Source organism: Macaca nemestrina, chromosome 18 (assembly GCF_043159975.1).
Source record: "Macaca nemestrina isolate mMacNem1 chromosome 18, mMacNem.hap1, whole genome shotgun sequence".
NCBI classification, from domain to species: Eukaryota; Metazoa; Chordata; class Mammalia; order Primates; family Cercopithecidae; genus Macaca; species Macaca nemestrina.
The window spans coordinates 88692590-88709058 of record NC_092142.1 but is presented as its reverse complement, the minus strand read 5'-3'; the positions used below and the strand labels follow the sequence as shown (position 1 = coordinate 88709058).

Below are 16469 nucleotides of genomic sequence, written 5' to 3'. Positions count from 1 at the left end.
GTGTTCTAGAAGCAGGGAGTATAGAGGGAAAGAGACAAGGCTGCTCATATGGCACCTGTGTATCGATGAGGGCAGATGTGGCACATCGAGGGCACCCACTTAGACTTCACCCTGCCCTGGCTGGGCTGTGGCTGCTCTCCAGGAGCTGTACACCTGCGTCCTGGCCCTGGCAACACGCAGGTAGACACAGAAGTAGATTAAAGGTAGGAATGAGCTCTGGAGATACCAGACAGGGCCGTGTGAGAGGAAATGACCAGGGAGGAGAAGAGGCTAGTGTGGAGCAGGTGGTGCAGACTTTGAGGAGAGGTGCTGGCCTTGACATGGGGGCACCAGGAAGTGGGTAAATGAAGCACTGAACCCCCCCTAGGTCCCAGGGCTGATGACTGAGACCACTGGAGAGGTCAGTTGTGCTGTTCTGGACATAGGAGTAGGGAGCCCAGAGGGCCCTTGGGTTTGAGGCTGTGGAGTTTAGGGTGGAGGTCAGGGAGAGGGGAATGTGGTCACTGCAGACAGGGAGCGTCCTGCTGGGTACATGAGCCTCGGGGTGCCTGCCACACCCAGACTCAGGAGAGGGTTGGCATCAGCCACCCTGTGTTCCTCGTCCTTCTGGCCGTCAGGGGCCCTCCAGGCACACATGCAGCACTGTCTCCTGCGCCTGGATCCTGGCATCCGATTCTGGATGAAACCAATAGAAGTAATAGGAAAAGGAAAACGGGGGCCACAGAAACAACAACTCGCTGCTGCCTGCGGCAAAACGGGCGCCGATGGTTCGGGTTGTGCCAAGCCCGCTCTGCAGGTGCTTCCTCCACACACTCCCGTTTCTCCTCCTGGCTCCTCTCCGGGGTGGAATCTAAGGAGGTCAGAGGGAGGGACTGGTCTCCTACGTGGGGTCATGAGGACCTCTCCTTACCACTCAGGTCACTGCTACGTGGAAGTCGTGTTGAGATGTGTTCCTGGGATTTTCTTTCTTTTCTCAATTACTTAAGTGATACTTAGATACATTCTGTGCCAGTTCCAGACAGTGTGGGTAGAGCACACACCCCTTAGCACTCATATTTGCATGGTTGCATTTTCCTGGTTTTGGCTCTTTCTGTGTAAATGGATTGCAGTATTGATGGTTCTGTGCACTGCAGATTTGTTTGTTTGTTTGAGACAGGGTCTCACCCTGTTGGCCAGGCTGGAGTACAGTGTTGCAGTTATGGCTCACTGCAGCCTCCCTCTCCAGAGCTCAAGCGATCCGCCTGCCTCAGCCTCCTCAGTAGCTGGGACCACAGGCGGGCACCACTATGCCCAGCTAATTTTTTATTTTTGGTAGGAATGGGGTCTCCCTATGTTGGTCATGCTGATGTCAAACTCCTGGGCACGAGCGATTCTCCCACCTTGGCCTCCTCCCACAGTGCTGGGATTATAGGTATAGCCACCACAGTTTTGAGTGAGTGTGTCCTTGAGCCCTTTCCTGTCCATATGCACAGAGCCCACAGTCTGGACGCAGGTTGCTTCACCATCCCCTGCCGGTGGGCCTGTGAGTAGCTCAGGTGCCCTCAGGTGACTTTACAGCCTACATTTTTGTGCTTGCCTGTTCACCAAGCTCATCCGCTATGTGGCCAGCAGTTACCCAGTGGGATGTCATTCTGAGTGGCCTTTGATCAGTGGAAGGGGGGCGGTTCACAAAGGCCACTCCTGAGACCAGGCCTTTCCCACAGCCCCAGGCACCCCACCCTGCAGACAGTGAGGTCTCATTCCTACTCCAAGGTCCCGAGCCGCCAGTCTCAACCCAGCTCTCACTAGTGCTGTGTGTTCCTTACTGTGGGCCTACTCCCTGGTTATGGGGAACTGCTGGTCGCGAAGCATTTCTCAGAACTGATGTCAGTGTTTGCTGTTCCAGGCAGGACTTCCACCAGTGGGCGATCTATGAGCACTTTCTCCCTAAGTCCTCTGCTTCAGGAGGCTGTGACGGAGACCTGGAGGCTGCGTGTACCGTTCTTGTCAACGCTCTGATGGATTTCCACCACAGGTTAGCAGCACACACTGTATTAGGGTTCCCTAGAGGAACAGAACTAATAGGATATATACACAAAGGGGAGTTTTTGGCCTTGCTGGCCACCGATTAGATGGTGCCCACCCAGATTAAGGGTGGGTCTGCCTTTCCCAGCCCAGACACAAATGTGAATCTCCTTTGGTAACACCCTCACAGACACACACCCAGGATCAACATTTTGCATCCTTCAACCCAGTCCAGCCGACACTCAGTGTTAACCGTCACACACCAATGAGGCCTTACTTGAAATCATGGCAGCTCTAAGAATACATTTTTCTCTCACTCCAATTGTGTTATGCAAAGTACACTCGAGCATATCACATGGCAAATCTAAGTCAGTACAAAATAAAGGCAAGCTTCCTTAATCGGTTGTTTATGTGTATAGACTTGTTAAGTGCAACAACTTTGGGCCGGGCGTGGTGGCTCACACCTGTAATCCCAGCACTTTGGGAGGCTGAGGTGGGTGGATCCCCTGAGGTTAGGAGTTCGAGACCCAGCCTGCCCAACATGGTAAAACCCCATCTCTACTAAAAATATAAAAATTAACTGGGCGTGGTGGTGTGCACCTGTAGGCACAGCTACTTGGGAGGCTGAGGCAGCAGGATTGCTTGAACCCAGGAGGCAGAGGTTGCAGTGAGCCAACTGGGCGACAGAGCAAGACCCGTCTCAAAAAAAAAAAAATGGCAACAACGTTTTTCTGTTCTGTCACCTGGTATTCAAGGTGAGCAAGTGCGAAGCACAGCACAAATGGCCTAGCAGATACTGGGCCTCTCTCCATCTGAGAGGGATTCTCAGGACAGAGCAGTTCCTGAGGTGGTGCGTCTGGGCCAGAAGGATGGACGGAGTGTACCTGGGGCTGTCCAGGCTTTGTTCCCAGCAGCTCTTGCCTGCAGCTCCAAACTATTGTGTTACAGCTTTAGCATTCAGTACAGATGGCAAGTGTGTATGCACCTTTCCTCCATGTCCCCTGCCTGTGGCAACCAGGAATCCATTTTCTGTTCATGGATTTGCCTTTTTTGCATATTTAATATAAATAGAATCACATAGTATGTGGCCCTTTGTGTCTGGCTTCCTTGGCTGAGCAGAATGTTTCTGAGGCTCATCCGTGTTGTAGCACATATCAGCACACCCTTCCTTCTTATGGCCGACTGACGCTCACAGAAGGTGTGGGGGCTGTATCAGCGCACCCTTCCTTCTTATGGCCGACTGACGCTCACAGAAGGTGTGGGGGCTGTATCAGCACACCCTTCCTTCTTATGGCCGACTGACGCTCAGAAGGTGTGGGGCTGTATCAGCACACCCTTCCTCCTTATGGCCGACTGACACTCACAGAAGTGTGGGGGCTGCACCAGCACACCCTTCCTTCTTATGGCTGACTGACGCTCACAGAAGGTGTGGGGGCTGTATCAGCACACCCTTCCTTCTTATGGCCGACTGATGCTCACAGAAGGTGTGGGGGCTGTATCAGCACACCCTTCCTTCTTATGGCCGACTGACACTCACAGAAGGTGTGGAAGCTGACGCATCTCTATCGTGGGTGACTTCCCGTTAACCCTACTCCAAGAATGCCTCCTGAGATTTCCCATTTATCTGCTGTTACCTTAAATCCCACTCTTAGGTCAAAACAACCTTGAGGCTGGGCGCAGTGGCTCATGCCTGTAATCTCAGCACTGACAGGCCAAGGCAGGCAGATCATCTGAGCTCAGGAGCTTGAGACCAGCCTGGTGAAACCCTATCTCCACAAAAAAAAAAAAAAAATTAGGCATGGTGTGCCTGTGGTCCCAGCTACTCATGAGGCTGAGGTGGGACTGCTTGAGCCTGAAAGGCAGAGGTTGCAGTGAGCTGTGATAACACCACTACATTCCAGCCTGGGTGACAGACCCCATCTCAAAACAAAAAAAACAAATTTTCCACCTTAAATCCAGCGGTTAGATTCACAGAGCATTCTTGCTTTTCCCTGAGGGGTTGACTTCAATAATCCTTCCCTGTGGTATAGAAGCCCCGCCTGGGGGTAGCATTGCAGGGATGCATCATCTCTCTAGGCTGCCCAAGACATGGCTTCTGTCTGTCAGCCCTTAAACATTTCTATCTGAGAAACTGGATTGTTCAGCCTCTTTCTCCAGCTTCCCAACTTCCCCAGCCTTTATGGGTAGGTTTGCACAGAGCTGCTCACTGCAGAACAGAAGGATCAGCCATATTTTGTTTATCCATTTACTTTGTTTGTTTGAGACAGAGTCTTACTTTGTCTTATATATTTATTTTGAAACAGGGTCTTACTTTGTCACCCAGGCTGGGATACAGTGGTGAGATCTCAGCCCACTGCAGCCTCGACCTCCTGGGCTCAAGTGATCCTCCTGCTTCAGCCCCTCAAGTAGCTGGGACTACAGGCACCACCTCACCTGGTGGCTAATTTTTTTTTTTTTTTGAGACGGAGTCTCGCTCTGTCGCCCAGGCTGGAGTGCAGTGGCCGGATCTCAGCTCACTGCAAGCTCCGCCTCCCGAGTTTAGGCCATCTCCTGCCTCAGCCTCCCAAGTAGCTGGGACTACAGGTGCCCGCCCAGCTAGTTTTTTGTATTTTTTAGTAGAGACGGGGTTTCACCGTGTTAGCCAGGATAGTCTCGATCTCCAGACCTCATGATCCGCCTGTCTCGGCCTCCCAAAGTGCTGGGATTACAGGCTTGAGCCACCGCGCCCGGCCCTGGTGGCTAATTTGTAATTTTAGTAGAGATGGGGTTTCACAGTGTTGGCCAGACTGGTCTCGAACTCCTGTCCTCAGGTGATCTGCCCGCCTCGGCCTCCCAGTGTACTGGGATTACAGGTGTGAGCCTCTGTGCTAGGCCGGACTTGCTGGTGGCCATCCTAGTGGGTATTAAGTGCTATTTCATTGTGGTTTTGATTTGTACTTCCCTGATGGGTAGTGATTTTGAGCATCTTTCTATTTTCTTATTGGCCATTTGTAGATTTTCTTTGGAGAAATATCTATTCATATCTTCAGCCCATTTGAAAACTGGGTTACATTCATGTACTGCATAACAGCGTTTTGGTTAACAATGAGCCACATATATGACACTAATCCCATAAAGCCATAGTTGTTTTGTCACTTTTTTTTTAAGTTGTGTTTTTACTGTACCTTTTCTATGTTTAGATGCACAAATACTGTTGTGTTCCAGTTGCAGTATTCAGTACAGTTCCATGCTGTGCTGGTTCATAACCTGGGCGCAGCGGGCCATGCCATGTGGCCTAGGTGTGCAGGGGGTCTGCTAAGTCTGTGCAGTGGGCCATGCCATGTGGCCTAGACGTGCGGAGGGCTCTGATCTGTGTCGGTGCACTTTGATGTTCATGTGAGGAAACCACCTAAAGATGTGTTTCTCAGAATGGATCCTTGTCATTAAGCAGTTCATGACTGTATTTATCTTACTGAGTTGTATGAGTTCTTTATATATTTTAGATAAAGTTCTTATCAAATATATGATATGTAAATATATTCTCCCATTCTGTTAATTCTCTTTTCACACTCTTGATCGTATCCTTCAATGCACAAAGGTTTTAAATTTTTATAAAGTTCAGATCATCTGTTTTTAGTTTAGCTCTTTAGGATTTTGATCCATTTTGATGGATCAAAAAACATTTTGGGCCACCCACGGTGGCTCACGCCTGTAATCCCAGCACTTTGGGAGGCTGAGGCTGGTGGATCACTTGAGGTCAGGAGTTCGAGACCAGCCTGGCCAACATGGCGAAACTAAAAAAATACAAAAACTAGACAGGCGTGGTGGCAGGTGCCTGTAATCCCAGCTACTCGGGAGGCTGAAGCAGGAGATTTGCTTGAACCTGGGAGGTGGAGCTTGCAGTGAGCCGAGATTGTGCCACCGCACTCCAGCCTGGGAGACAGAGTGAGAGACTGTCTCAAAAAAAAAAAAAAAATTGTGTGAGGTGGTCCAGCTTCATTCTGTTGCATGTGGCCACGCAGTTGTCCCAGCACCATTTGTTGAAAACACATCTTTCCCTGCTGAATGATCTTGGCACCCTCGTCAAAAGTGAGGTGGCCGTTCGTGTGAGGATTTATTTCTGGCTCATTGTGTCCCTTGGTCTGTATGTCTGTATGCACTGCACCATTTGGATGACCGAAGCTTTGTAGTAGGTTTTAAAATTGGGAAGTGTGAGGCCTCTAACTTTGTTGTTTTCCAGGATTGTTTTGGCTTTTCTGGGTGCTTTGTAGTTGCATCTCATTTTGGGATGAGCTTGTCAATGTCTACAGAAGTAGCTGAGATCCTGATAGGGCTGCTTGTGGGGCAGTGAGAGCGTCTCCTTTCACTGTGAATCGTTTGTTGCTAATGTATAGAAACGCCACTGATTCTTATGTATTCATTGGCCCGAGTCATTTTTTAGCTCTTACGAGTGTTTTTGTATCGATTCCTTAGGGTTTTGTATATATAAGATCATTATCTGGCCGGGCACGGTGGCTCACGCCTTAATCCCAGCACTTTGGGAGGGTGAGGTGAGCGATCACCTGAGGTCAGGAGTTGGAGACCAGCCTGGTCAACATGGTGAAACCGCATCTCTACTAAAAATACAAAAATTAGCCGGGCCGGTGATGGGCTCCTATAATCCGTTACTTGGGAGGCTGAGGCAGGAGAATCACTTGAACTCAGTGGGCAGAGGTTGCAGTGAGTCGAGATCATGCCACTGCCACTCCAGCCTGGGCGACAAGAGTGAAACTCAGTCTCAAACAAAAAAAAAACAAAAGGAAGATCATATAATCCGTGAACAGAGATAGTTTAACTTTTTCCTTTCCCATCTGGATGCTTTCCTTTTTCTCGGTGAATTGCCCTGGCTTGAACTCCCAGGGCAGTGTTTTTTGTTTTTTTCTGAGACGGAGTCTCGCTCTGGCACCCAGGCTGGAGTGTGGCGGTGTGATCTCGGCTCACCGCAACCTCCGCCTCTCGGGTTCAAGCGATTCTCCTGCCTCAGCCTCCCCAGTAGCTGGGATTACAGGCACCCGCTGCCACGCCTGGCTGCTAATTTTTGTTTGTTTGTTTGTTTTTGAGACAGAGTTTCACTCTGTCTCCCAGGCTGGAGTGCCACGGCAGGATCTCAGCTCTCTACAACCTCCGCCTTATGGGTTCCGGCAATTCTCCTGCCTCAGCTTCCCGAGTAGCTGGGATTACTAGTGCCTGCTAACACACCCATCTAATTTTTTGTATTTTTAGTAGAGATAGGGTTTCGTCACGTTGGCCAGGCTGGTCTTGAACTCCAGACCTTAGGTGATCCGCCTGCTTCAGCCTCCCAAAGTGCTGGGATTACAGGTGTGAGCCAGTGTGCCCGGCCTAATTTTTGTATTTTTAGTAGAGAAGGGGTTTCACCATGTTGGCCAGGATGGTCTTGATCTCCTGACCTCAGCTGATCCGCCCGCCTCAGCCTCCCAAAGTGCTGGGATTACAGGTGTGAGCCACCGCACCCGGCCCCAGTGCAGTGCTGAGTAGAGGCAGCGACACTGCTTTGAGTGTAGAGAGCACATCCTTGTTGCCCCTGATCTTAGAAGAAAAGCTTTCAGTCTTTCCTCATTAAATTTGATGTTAGCTGTGGGTTTTTCATGCATGCCAGGTACCAGATTGAGAAGATCCCCTTCTGTTCCTAGTTTATTGAGTGTTTTTATCACAAAGGGATGTTAAATTCCACCAAGTGCTTTTTCTGCGTCTGTTAAGACAATCCTGTGGTTTTTGCTTTTTATTTTACTGAAAACTGCATTCTATTGATTTGGGGATGTTAAGCTGTCCTTGCATTCTTGGGAGAAACCCCCCTGGTCATGGTACATAATTTTTGTATTTCTTGGGTTGGGGTTGGTAGTATTTTGTGGCAGTTTTTGTTGTTTATTGTTGAATAATGTGAGGTCACACTGTCAGAAAAGCACAGCCATCACTCAACTCTGGAGGCAGGAGGAGAACTGGGAACTCCAGCACTATTAGGCGATACTGAGGAAGATTTTATTGTATTTTGTTTTCAGCTCAAGGAGTTATGACCACTCAGAGAATTCCAATTTGGTCTTTGGTGGCCGCACAGGAAATGAGGACATTATTTCCAGATTGCAGGTGAGTTTAAGGATGCCACAACTCAGTGCGTTCACTTCATTTAAGCTGCATCCTATTAAGATGTTTATTATAGTCTGGGCGTCGTGGCTCATGCTTGTAATCCCAGTACTTTGGGAGGCCGAGGCTGGTGGATCACCTGAGATCTATACAGGTAGACAGCATGTAACTGTGTGTGTTCACTGTCAGTCAACAGGCGTTTACTGGTGCTGGCCACCCATGTGTCTTCTGTGCCAGGCCCCTGTCTTCCCCTCCCCCAGCACTGGGGCCTCCTAACTCCTTAGCCAGATGCTTTCCCTAGACCCACCTGGCTCTTTCTCCTCAGTGAGACCATCTGGTTATTCCTCTTAATAATCATTATTATTATTATTATTATTATTATTATTATTATTGGGACAGGGTCTTGCTGTGTCACCCAGGCTAGAGTACAGTGGTACGCTCATAGCTCACTGCAGCCTTGACTTCCTGGGCTCAAGCAATCCTCACAGTGTGCACCTGAGTGCACCACCACACCCAGCTGACTTTTTGTAGAGATGGAGTTTTGCCATGTTGCCTAGGCTGGTCTCGAACTCCTGGGCCCAAATGAACCACCCATCTCAGTCTCCAAAATTGTTGGATTATGGGCGTGAGCCACTGCACCTGATCTTTTTTTTTTTTTTTTTTTTTTTTTTTTTTTTTTTTTATTTTTGAGATGGAGTCTCGCTCTGTCGCCCAGGCTGGAGTGCAGTGGCCGGATCTCAGCTCACTGCAAGCTCCGCCTCCTGGGTTCACGCCATTCTCCGGCCTCAGCCTCCCGAGTAGCTGGGACTACAGGCGCCCGCCACCGCGCCCGGCTAATTTTTTGTATTTTTAGTAGAGACGGGGTTTCACTGTGGTCTCGATCTCCTGACCTCGTGATCCGCCCATCTCGGCCTCCCAAAGTGCTGGGATTACAGGCTTGAGCCACCGCGCCCGGCCTGCACCTGATCTTTATTCTTCTTTAAAAAACACAGCTGGGCTGGGCACGGTGGCTCAAGCCTGTAATCCCAGCACTTTGGGAGCCCGAGACGGGTGGATCACGAGGTCAGGAGATCGAGACCATCCTGCCTAACAGGGTGAAACCCCGTCTCTACTAAAAAAAGCAAAAAACTAGCCGGGCGAAGTGGTGGGCGCCTGTAGTCCCAGCTACTCAGGAGGCTGAGGCCGGAGAATGGCGTAAACCCGGGAGGTGGAGCTTGCAGTGAGCTGAGATCCGGCCACTGCACTTCAGCCTGGGCGACAGAGCGAGATTCCGTCTCAAAAAAAAAAAAAAAACACAGCCGGCCGGGCACAGTGGCTTGTGCGTGTAATCCCAGCACTTTGGGAGGCTGAGGCGGGTAGATCACTTGAGGTCAGGGGCTCAAGACCAGCTTGGCCAACATGGTGAAACCCTGTCTCTACTAAAAATACAAAAAAGTAGTTGAGCATGGTGGTGTGTACCTACAGTCCCAGGTGCTCGGTGGTGTGTACCTACAGTCCCAGCTACTCGGTGGTGTGTACCTACAGTCCCAGCTGCTCGGTGGTGTGTACCTACAGTCCCAGCTGCTCAGGAGACTGACTTAGAATCAACTGAGCTCGAGAGATCAGGATTGCACTGCTGCCTTCCAGCCTGGGCAGCCGGACTGAGACTGTCTCAAAAAAAGAAAAAAAAAAAGACTTGTGAGGCAAAAATGATGTGTGGGGTAAAATGTTAGCCTGAGGTTAATCTGGGTGGAGGGCACATGGGTGTCCTTGTGCTGGTTTTTTTGGTTGGTTGGTTTGTTTTTTGAGACAGAATCTTGCTCTGTCACCCAGGCTAGAGTGCAGTGGTGGGATCTTGGCTCACTGCAACCTCCACCTCCTGGATTCAAGCGATTCTCCTGCCTCAGCCTCCTGAGTACCTGGGATTACAGGCACCTGCCACCACACCCAGCTAATTTTTATATGGCTAATTTTGTTGGCCAGGCTGGTCTTGAACCCCTGACCTCAGGTGATCCGCCTGTCTTGGCCTCCCAAAGTGCCGAATTACAGGCATGAGCCACCATATCTGGTCTTTTTTTTTTTTTTTTGGAGATGGAGTCTTGCTCTGTCGCCCAGGCTGGAGTGCAGTGGTGTGATCTCAGCTCACTGCAAGCTCTGCCTCCCGGGTTCAAGCCATTCTTCTCCATCAGCCTCCCGAGTAGCTGGGACTACAAGCACCCACCACCACGCCCGGCTAATTTTTTGTATTTTTAGTAGAGACGGTTTCACCGTGTTAGGATGGTCTGTCTCCTGACCTCATGATCTGCCTGCCTCGGCCTCCCAAAGTGCTGGGATTACAGGCATGATCCACAGCACCCGGCTGTTTTTCTTTTTTTTTTTTTTTTTTTTTTTTTTTTGAGAGGGAGTCTCGCTCTGTCGCCCAGGCCGGGATGCAGTGGCCGGATCTCAGCTCACTGCAAGCTCCGCCTCCCGGGTTTACGCCATTCTCCTGCCTCAGCCTCCCGAGTAGCTGGGACTACAGGCGCCCGCCACCTCGCCTGGCTAGTTATTTTTTGTATTTTTTAGTTGAGATGGGGTTTCACCTTGTTAGCCAGGATGGTCTCGATCTCCTGACCTCGTGATCCGCCCGTCTCGGCCTCCCAAAGTGCTGGGATTACAGGCTTGAGCCACCGCGCCCGGCCCCGGCTGTGTTTCTTAATTGAAAAGCAGTACTCTAACTCCTGGGCTCAAGGGATCTGCCTGCCTCAGCCTCCCAAAGTGCTGGCATTACAGATGTAAGCCACAGCACCCGGCCTGCACTGTTCTATATTTGCAATTTCAATTTCAAAGTGATTTCCAGTTGAAATAGTTTGCCCCACTTGTTCCTTCTTGCCCTGTCCCCTGTGGAGACCTTTCCCTGACACCGCGCCCCCCGCCGTCAGGGTACCCGACTGGCTGGGCAGTGAGCCCCGAGGCCTTCCTGTGCCAGCATCCTCCTCTTTTCCAGGAGATGGTAGCTGACCTGGAGCTGCAGCAGGACTCCTCGGTGCCTCTCGGCCACACCCCTTCCCAGGGGCACTTCCTCTTTGGGATTTTCTGCCGACGACTCCAGGCTCTGACAAGCGGTTGGAACGTGACTGCCAGGCTTCAGAGACAGAGGGAGCTGCTCATGTACAAACGGTAATACCTACTACCACCTGGGCAGGGCAGCATCTCATGACGGTCCTAGAGTTTCTTTGTAGCGAGTTCGTTTCCCGTTACTTACTTGTCTGTGTGTCCCCATCCCAAGCCTGTCCCTCTCTGTAGCACTTGCCACGGAGAGGAGGATCCAGAGGGTTTAAAGTGCTTCTGATTAAAACCTTCCGGCTGAGCGAGGTGGTTCACGCCTGTAATCCCAGCAGTTTGGGAGGCTGAGGTGGGTGGATCACCTGAGGTCAGGAGTTTGAGACCAGCCTGACCAACATGGCGAAACGCTGTCTCTACTAAAAATACAAAAATTAGCTGGGTATGGTGGCGGACGCCTGTAATCCCAGCTACTCGGGAGACTGAGGCAGGAGAATTGCTTGAACATGGGAGGCAGAGGTTTCAGTGAGCCGAGATCGTGCCATTGCACTCCAGCCTGGGCGACGGAGTGAGACTCTGTCTCAGCAACAACAAAAAACCTTCCTGCTCAGATGTGGAGGGACATCGCAGAAGGAGCTCCTGTCAAAGTAGGGAAAACTGTTCAGAAATGCCCATGGCAGCTGCATTTATAATAAGTGTGAAGTCATTAAATCGAAGTCATTTAATTTTACAGTCGTAGGGAATTGCTTCACTAGACAGACTGGTGCATCATCCACTTGGTTATTATGTAACTGTTAAAAGTTGTTTGGTAACACGTTTTGAGTGCAGTGGGCCAAGACGGTAAAGGGGAGTTGGGCTCAGAGTGCAGGCTTTGGATGGGACAGAGGGACACAGGCCACGGCTCCGGTTCCAACAGTGGCGTTGGGTTTCAGGGTGTGGTTGCTGCTCTGAGAGTCTGAGCCCTTGGGAGGGAGCAGAGTGTATGCCGTGCGGTTGCCACAGATACAGCCCCTTCTTTCCAGGATCCTCCTCCGCCTGCCTTCGTCTGTCCTCTGCGGCAGCAGCTTCCAGGCCGAACAGCCCATCACTGCCAGATGCGAGCAGTTCTTCCACTTGGTCAGCTCTGAGATGGTGGGTGCCCCATGTGCATGTGTCCATCTGATCTGTCGGTGCCTGTGGCACTGGCAGCAGCTCTTGCAGCCTCCATGCGTGTCCTGAATTCACTGTGCAAATTACTGAAGAAAGGGTTCAAAGTCAAATAGGGAACAATGTCTGGAATGCCGTGTGAGGGAGGGCCCCTACCCATAGCCAGGACGGCGGCCAGCATGTCACCAAACCAGCTGTAGGTTGCCTTCTCCAAAGTTTGAGTTCCTTTAGTTTCCCTTAAGTTTTAATAATTTTGACGCATGGAATCGTACAGACCATTTTGTGTGCCACGCACCTCAGTTCATTTATTTCTAATCTCAACATGCTTCACGTGTGAAAAAGCCTTGTGGTGATCTGACTACTGCTGTTGCCTGCCAGGCAGCCCCATTGTCTTCCGTTTTAGACACTGCCCAGTGTGAGTTGCAGAATGATGTTAACCAGTAGCCGGGCACAGTGGCTTAAACACCTGTAATCCCAGCACTTTGGGAAGGCGGGGGGATCACGTGAGCCCAGGAGTTCAAGACTAGCCTGGGCAACACAGCAAAACCCTGTTTCTACAAAAAATAGAAAAATTAGCTGGGCATGGTGGCGCATGCCTGTAGTCCCACCTACTTGAGAGGCTGGGTCAGGAGGATTAATTGAGCCCAGGAGGCAGAGGTTGCACCGAGCCAGGATCCCGCCACTGCACTCCAGCCTGGGTGACAGCGAGACTGTCTCAAAAAAAAACGAAGTGGCCCTTGCTGTGGGGATGGGTCAGCGTCAGGGACCCAGTTGGTCAAAGCAGGGGAGACAGATGCTTGTTTTTGAAGATGCACAAATGTGAGAGATGGAATTCAGGTTCCATGCCAGCTCTGGAGCATTTTATATTTTTATTTATTTATTTAAGAAGAAATTTTTTAGGCCGGGCGCGGTGGCTCAAGCCTGTAGTCCCAGCACTTTGGGAGGCCGAGACGGGCGGATCACGAGGTCAGGAGATCGAAACCATCCTGGCTAACATGGTGAAACCCTGTCTCTACTAAAAAATACAAAAAAATAGCCGGGCGAGGTGGCGGGCGCCTGTAGTCCCAGCTACTCCGGAGGCTGAGGCAGGAGAATGGCGTAAACCCAGGAGGCGGAGCTTGGAGTGAGCTGAGATCCGGCCACTGCACTCCAGCCTGGGTGACAGAGCGAGACTCCGTCTCAAAAAAAAAAAAAAAAAAAAAAAAGAAATTTTTTTTGAGACGGAGTCTTGCTCTGTTGCCTGGGCTGGAATGCAGCGGTGCAATCTCAGCTCACCGCAATCTCCGCTTCCTGGGTTCAAGCAATTCTCCTGCCTCAGCCTCCTGAGTAGCTGGGACTACAGGTGCCCGCCACCACACCCGGCTAATTTTTACATTTTTAATAGAGATGAAGTTTCACCATGTTGGTCAGGCTGGTCTTGAACTCCTGACCTCGTGATCCACCCACCTTGGCTTCTTCCGAAAGTGCTGGGATTACAGGTATGAGCCACCGTGTCCGGGCTTGTGTAGCACTTTAAAATGTGACAAGGAGAGCAGAGGACATGAGACTAGCAAAAGCTTTAAGAAAATCACTATGGTTTCCTCTGAATTCTTTTTTTTTTTTTTTTTTTTTTTGAGACGGAGTCTCGCTCTGTCGCCCAGGCTGGAGTGCAGTGGCCAGATCTCAGCTCACTGCAAGCTCCGCCTCCCGGGTTCGGGCCATTCTCCTGCCTCAGCCTCCCGAGTAGCTGGGACTACAGGCACCCGCCACCTCGCCCGGCTAGTTTTTTGTATTTTTTAGTAGAGACGGGGTTTCACCGTGTTAGCCAGGATGGTCTCGATCTCCTGACCTCGTGATCCGCCCGTCTCGGCCTCCCAAAGTGCTGGGATTACAGGCTTGAGCCACCGCGCCCGGCCTCCTCTGAATTCTTACGAAAGGCTGTTTTTCGGAAAGCTCTCAGAATGGCACGTGACAGCCGACAGACAGGAAAACACCATGGACAGCACTTGGGTTAGTGAAGGATAGAGGAGCCAGAGGATGGTCGGGCCGTGGTATTAGTGTCATCCTCACCACAGATCTTGGCTTCGGGTGCGTCCCCTTCCCTGTGGCTGCTTGTGCCTCTCTGGCTCCTTCCTGGAGCCTACAAGACTGTTTGGGCCAGAGTTGCTGAGCTGCAGGATCTGGCTGCCCAGGAAGCCGTTAAGTTTCAGGACAGCACAGCCAGGGCTCCAGGCCCGGTCAGCCAGGAGCACCATCCATGGTGGCCACGCCAAGCTTTAGTGAGTGTTTTTCTCACAACAGAATCTGCACAGCAGCCACTCTGCACACTGGTCTCGCCTCTCTTCCTGTAGCCTTTTCTTACCTGCCTTGAACTCTCTTGTAGAGAAACTTCTGTTCCCACGGAGGTGCCCTGACACAGGACATCACTGCCCACTTCTTCAGGGTAAGCTGCTCCCTCAGCCCCTCCCATGGCCTTCTCAGAATGCTGGGGGTGGGTCCTCCTGTCAGCTTCCTGCGAGTTCCTGCACTCCGCTGGTTGTGGGTCCTCGCAAACCGCCGACCTCCTGGTGCGTTCTCTCCTGCAGGGCCTCCTGAACGCCTGTCTGCGGAGCAGAGACCCCTCCCTGATGGTCGACTTCATATTGGCCAAGTGCCAGACAAAATGCCCCTTAATTTTGACCTCTGCTCTGGTAGGCCAGCTGTCTTGTCGGGAGTTTTGTTTTGGGGATGAGTGGGAGACTCCACGGCTGCCTCTGGCGTCTCTGCAGCACTTCTCCATCGGGGTGTTACCATCTCAGAGAAAATGCATCGGGAGACATGGAGGCCACAGTTAAAGATGCCAGCTCGCGGCAGATGAGGGCCGCATGTCCTGAGTTCCTAGAACTGTCCTCGCCCCCACCGCCCCGGCCATGGGCACCCTCAGGACTTTTCCCCTGTGGACCCCGCTCAGACCCCACGGCACCTTCATGTCCACAGGGTGCAGGGCTTGTTTGTTCACTGTCTTGGGTTACGAATTGGCTGGAGGCTGTACGGCGGCTGCCTGTGCCCCTCACAAGAGCATAACCGTGGCCCGCTGGCGCCCGACTACGCTTTCGTGGGACTTCGGAGCAGAGACTTCACCTCAGCTCCCGCCAGAGCTCAGCAGGCTCCCCTAACAGCCCAGGGTCCCGGGAGTGGTGGGGGCAGCATTTCCCTCATTTCTGTGACGGCTCACTTAGTCCTGAAGACCACAGCTGTCGCCCTCCCTTCTCAGTTATCAGGGACACGAGGGCCTTTTTCTTTTTTTTTTTTTTTTTTTTTTTTTTTTTTGAGACGGAGTCCCGCTCTGTCGCCCAGGCTGGAGTGCAGTGGCCAGATCTCAGCTCACTGCAAGCTCCGCCTCCCGGGTTCATGCCATTCTCCTGCCTCAGCCTCCCGAGTAGCTGGGACTACAGGCGCCCGCCACCTCGCCCGGCTAGTTTTTTGTATTTTTTAGTAGAGACGGGGTTTCACCGTGTTAGCCAGGATGGTCTCGATCTCCTGACCTCGTGATCCGCCCGGCCAACGAGGGCCTTTTTCTCCCGTAGCACAGCATGTTCCCCGAGGAGCTCCCCAAGCTGCATTTGCACCGAGTTGTAGCTCAGTTAGTGGAATTCACGATAAATGAACTCTTCCATGTTTAGAACGCCAGCTCTCAGCTGAGGACATCAAAGGACCAGGCATTCCCAGCTCAGGGGCAGTGTGGTCCCTTCACTGTTTCGTTAGGCCAGGCTCTTCCTTCTCCAAATTCCACGTCTTCCATGAGTGTGGGTAATAATGCCTCATGGAACTGCTTTGAGCCTTAACTGAGGTAAAAAGATACTGGCTTTGGAGTTCCAGAGCGCAGGGTGAGTGTGGGCCCGTGGTGGCCTGTAGGAGCGCTGTGGGCTTTGTCATAGCTGTGGCAGCGGAGGTGTGTCCACCCCAGCCCCCCTCATCTGTGTCCTGCTCTCTCTCTAGTTGTGGTGGCCGAGCCTGGAGCCTGTGCTGCTCTGCCAGTGGAGGAGACACTGCCAGAGCCCACTGCCCCGGGAACTGCAGAAGCTGCAAGAAGGCCGGCAGTTTGCCAGCGAGTACGTGTGGGTGGTGAGGACGGGGTGTGCCTGCCCAGATGCACTTCAGGACCTGCTCGAGGTCATCTCCTAAACACCCTGGCTTGCTTGAGGAAAGTGGTGTGGGCAGCA

The 16469-nt window shown here is 51.7% G+C and overlaps 1 protein-coding gene across 1 annotated transcript in view; it reads left to right on the top strand.

Moving 5' to 3' along the window:
* LOC105488898 (FA complementation group A) overlaps positions 1–16469 on the top strand; it is a 79959-nt gene that overhangs the window by 58100 nt on the left and 5390 nt on the right. The window contains exons 30-36 of the mRNA XM_071083700.1: positions 1886–2014; positions 8040–8124; positions 11087–11259; positions 12165–12273; positions 14651–14710; positions 14853–14957; positions 16246–16358. Of these exons, the coding sequence (XP_070939801.1) occupies positions 1886–2014; positions 8040–8124; positions 11087–11259; positions 12165–12273; positions 14651–14710; positions 14853–14957; positions 16246–16358 (774 nt within the window). The remainder of the gene's footprint in view (positions 1–1885; positions 2015–8039; positions 8125–11086; positions 11260–12164; positions 12274–14650; positions 14711–14852; positions 14958–16245; positions 16359–16469) is intronic.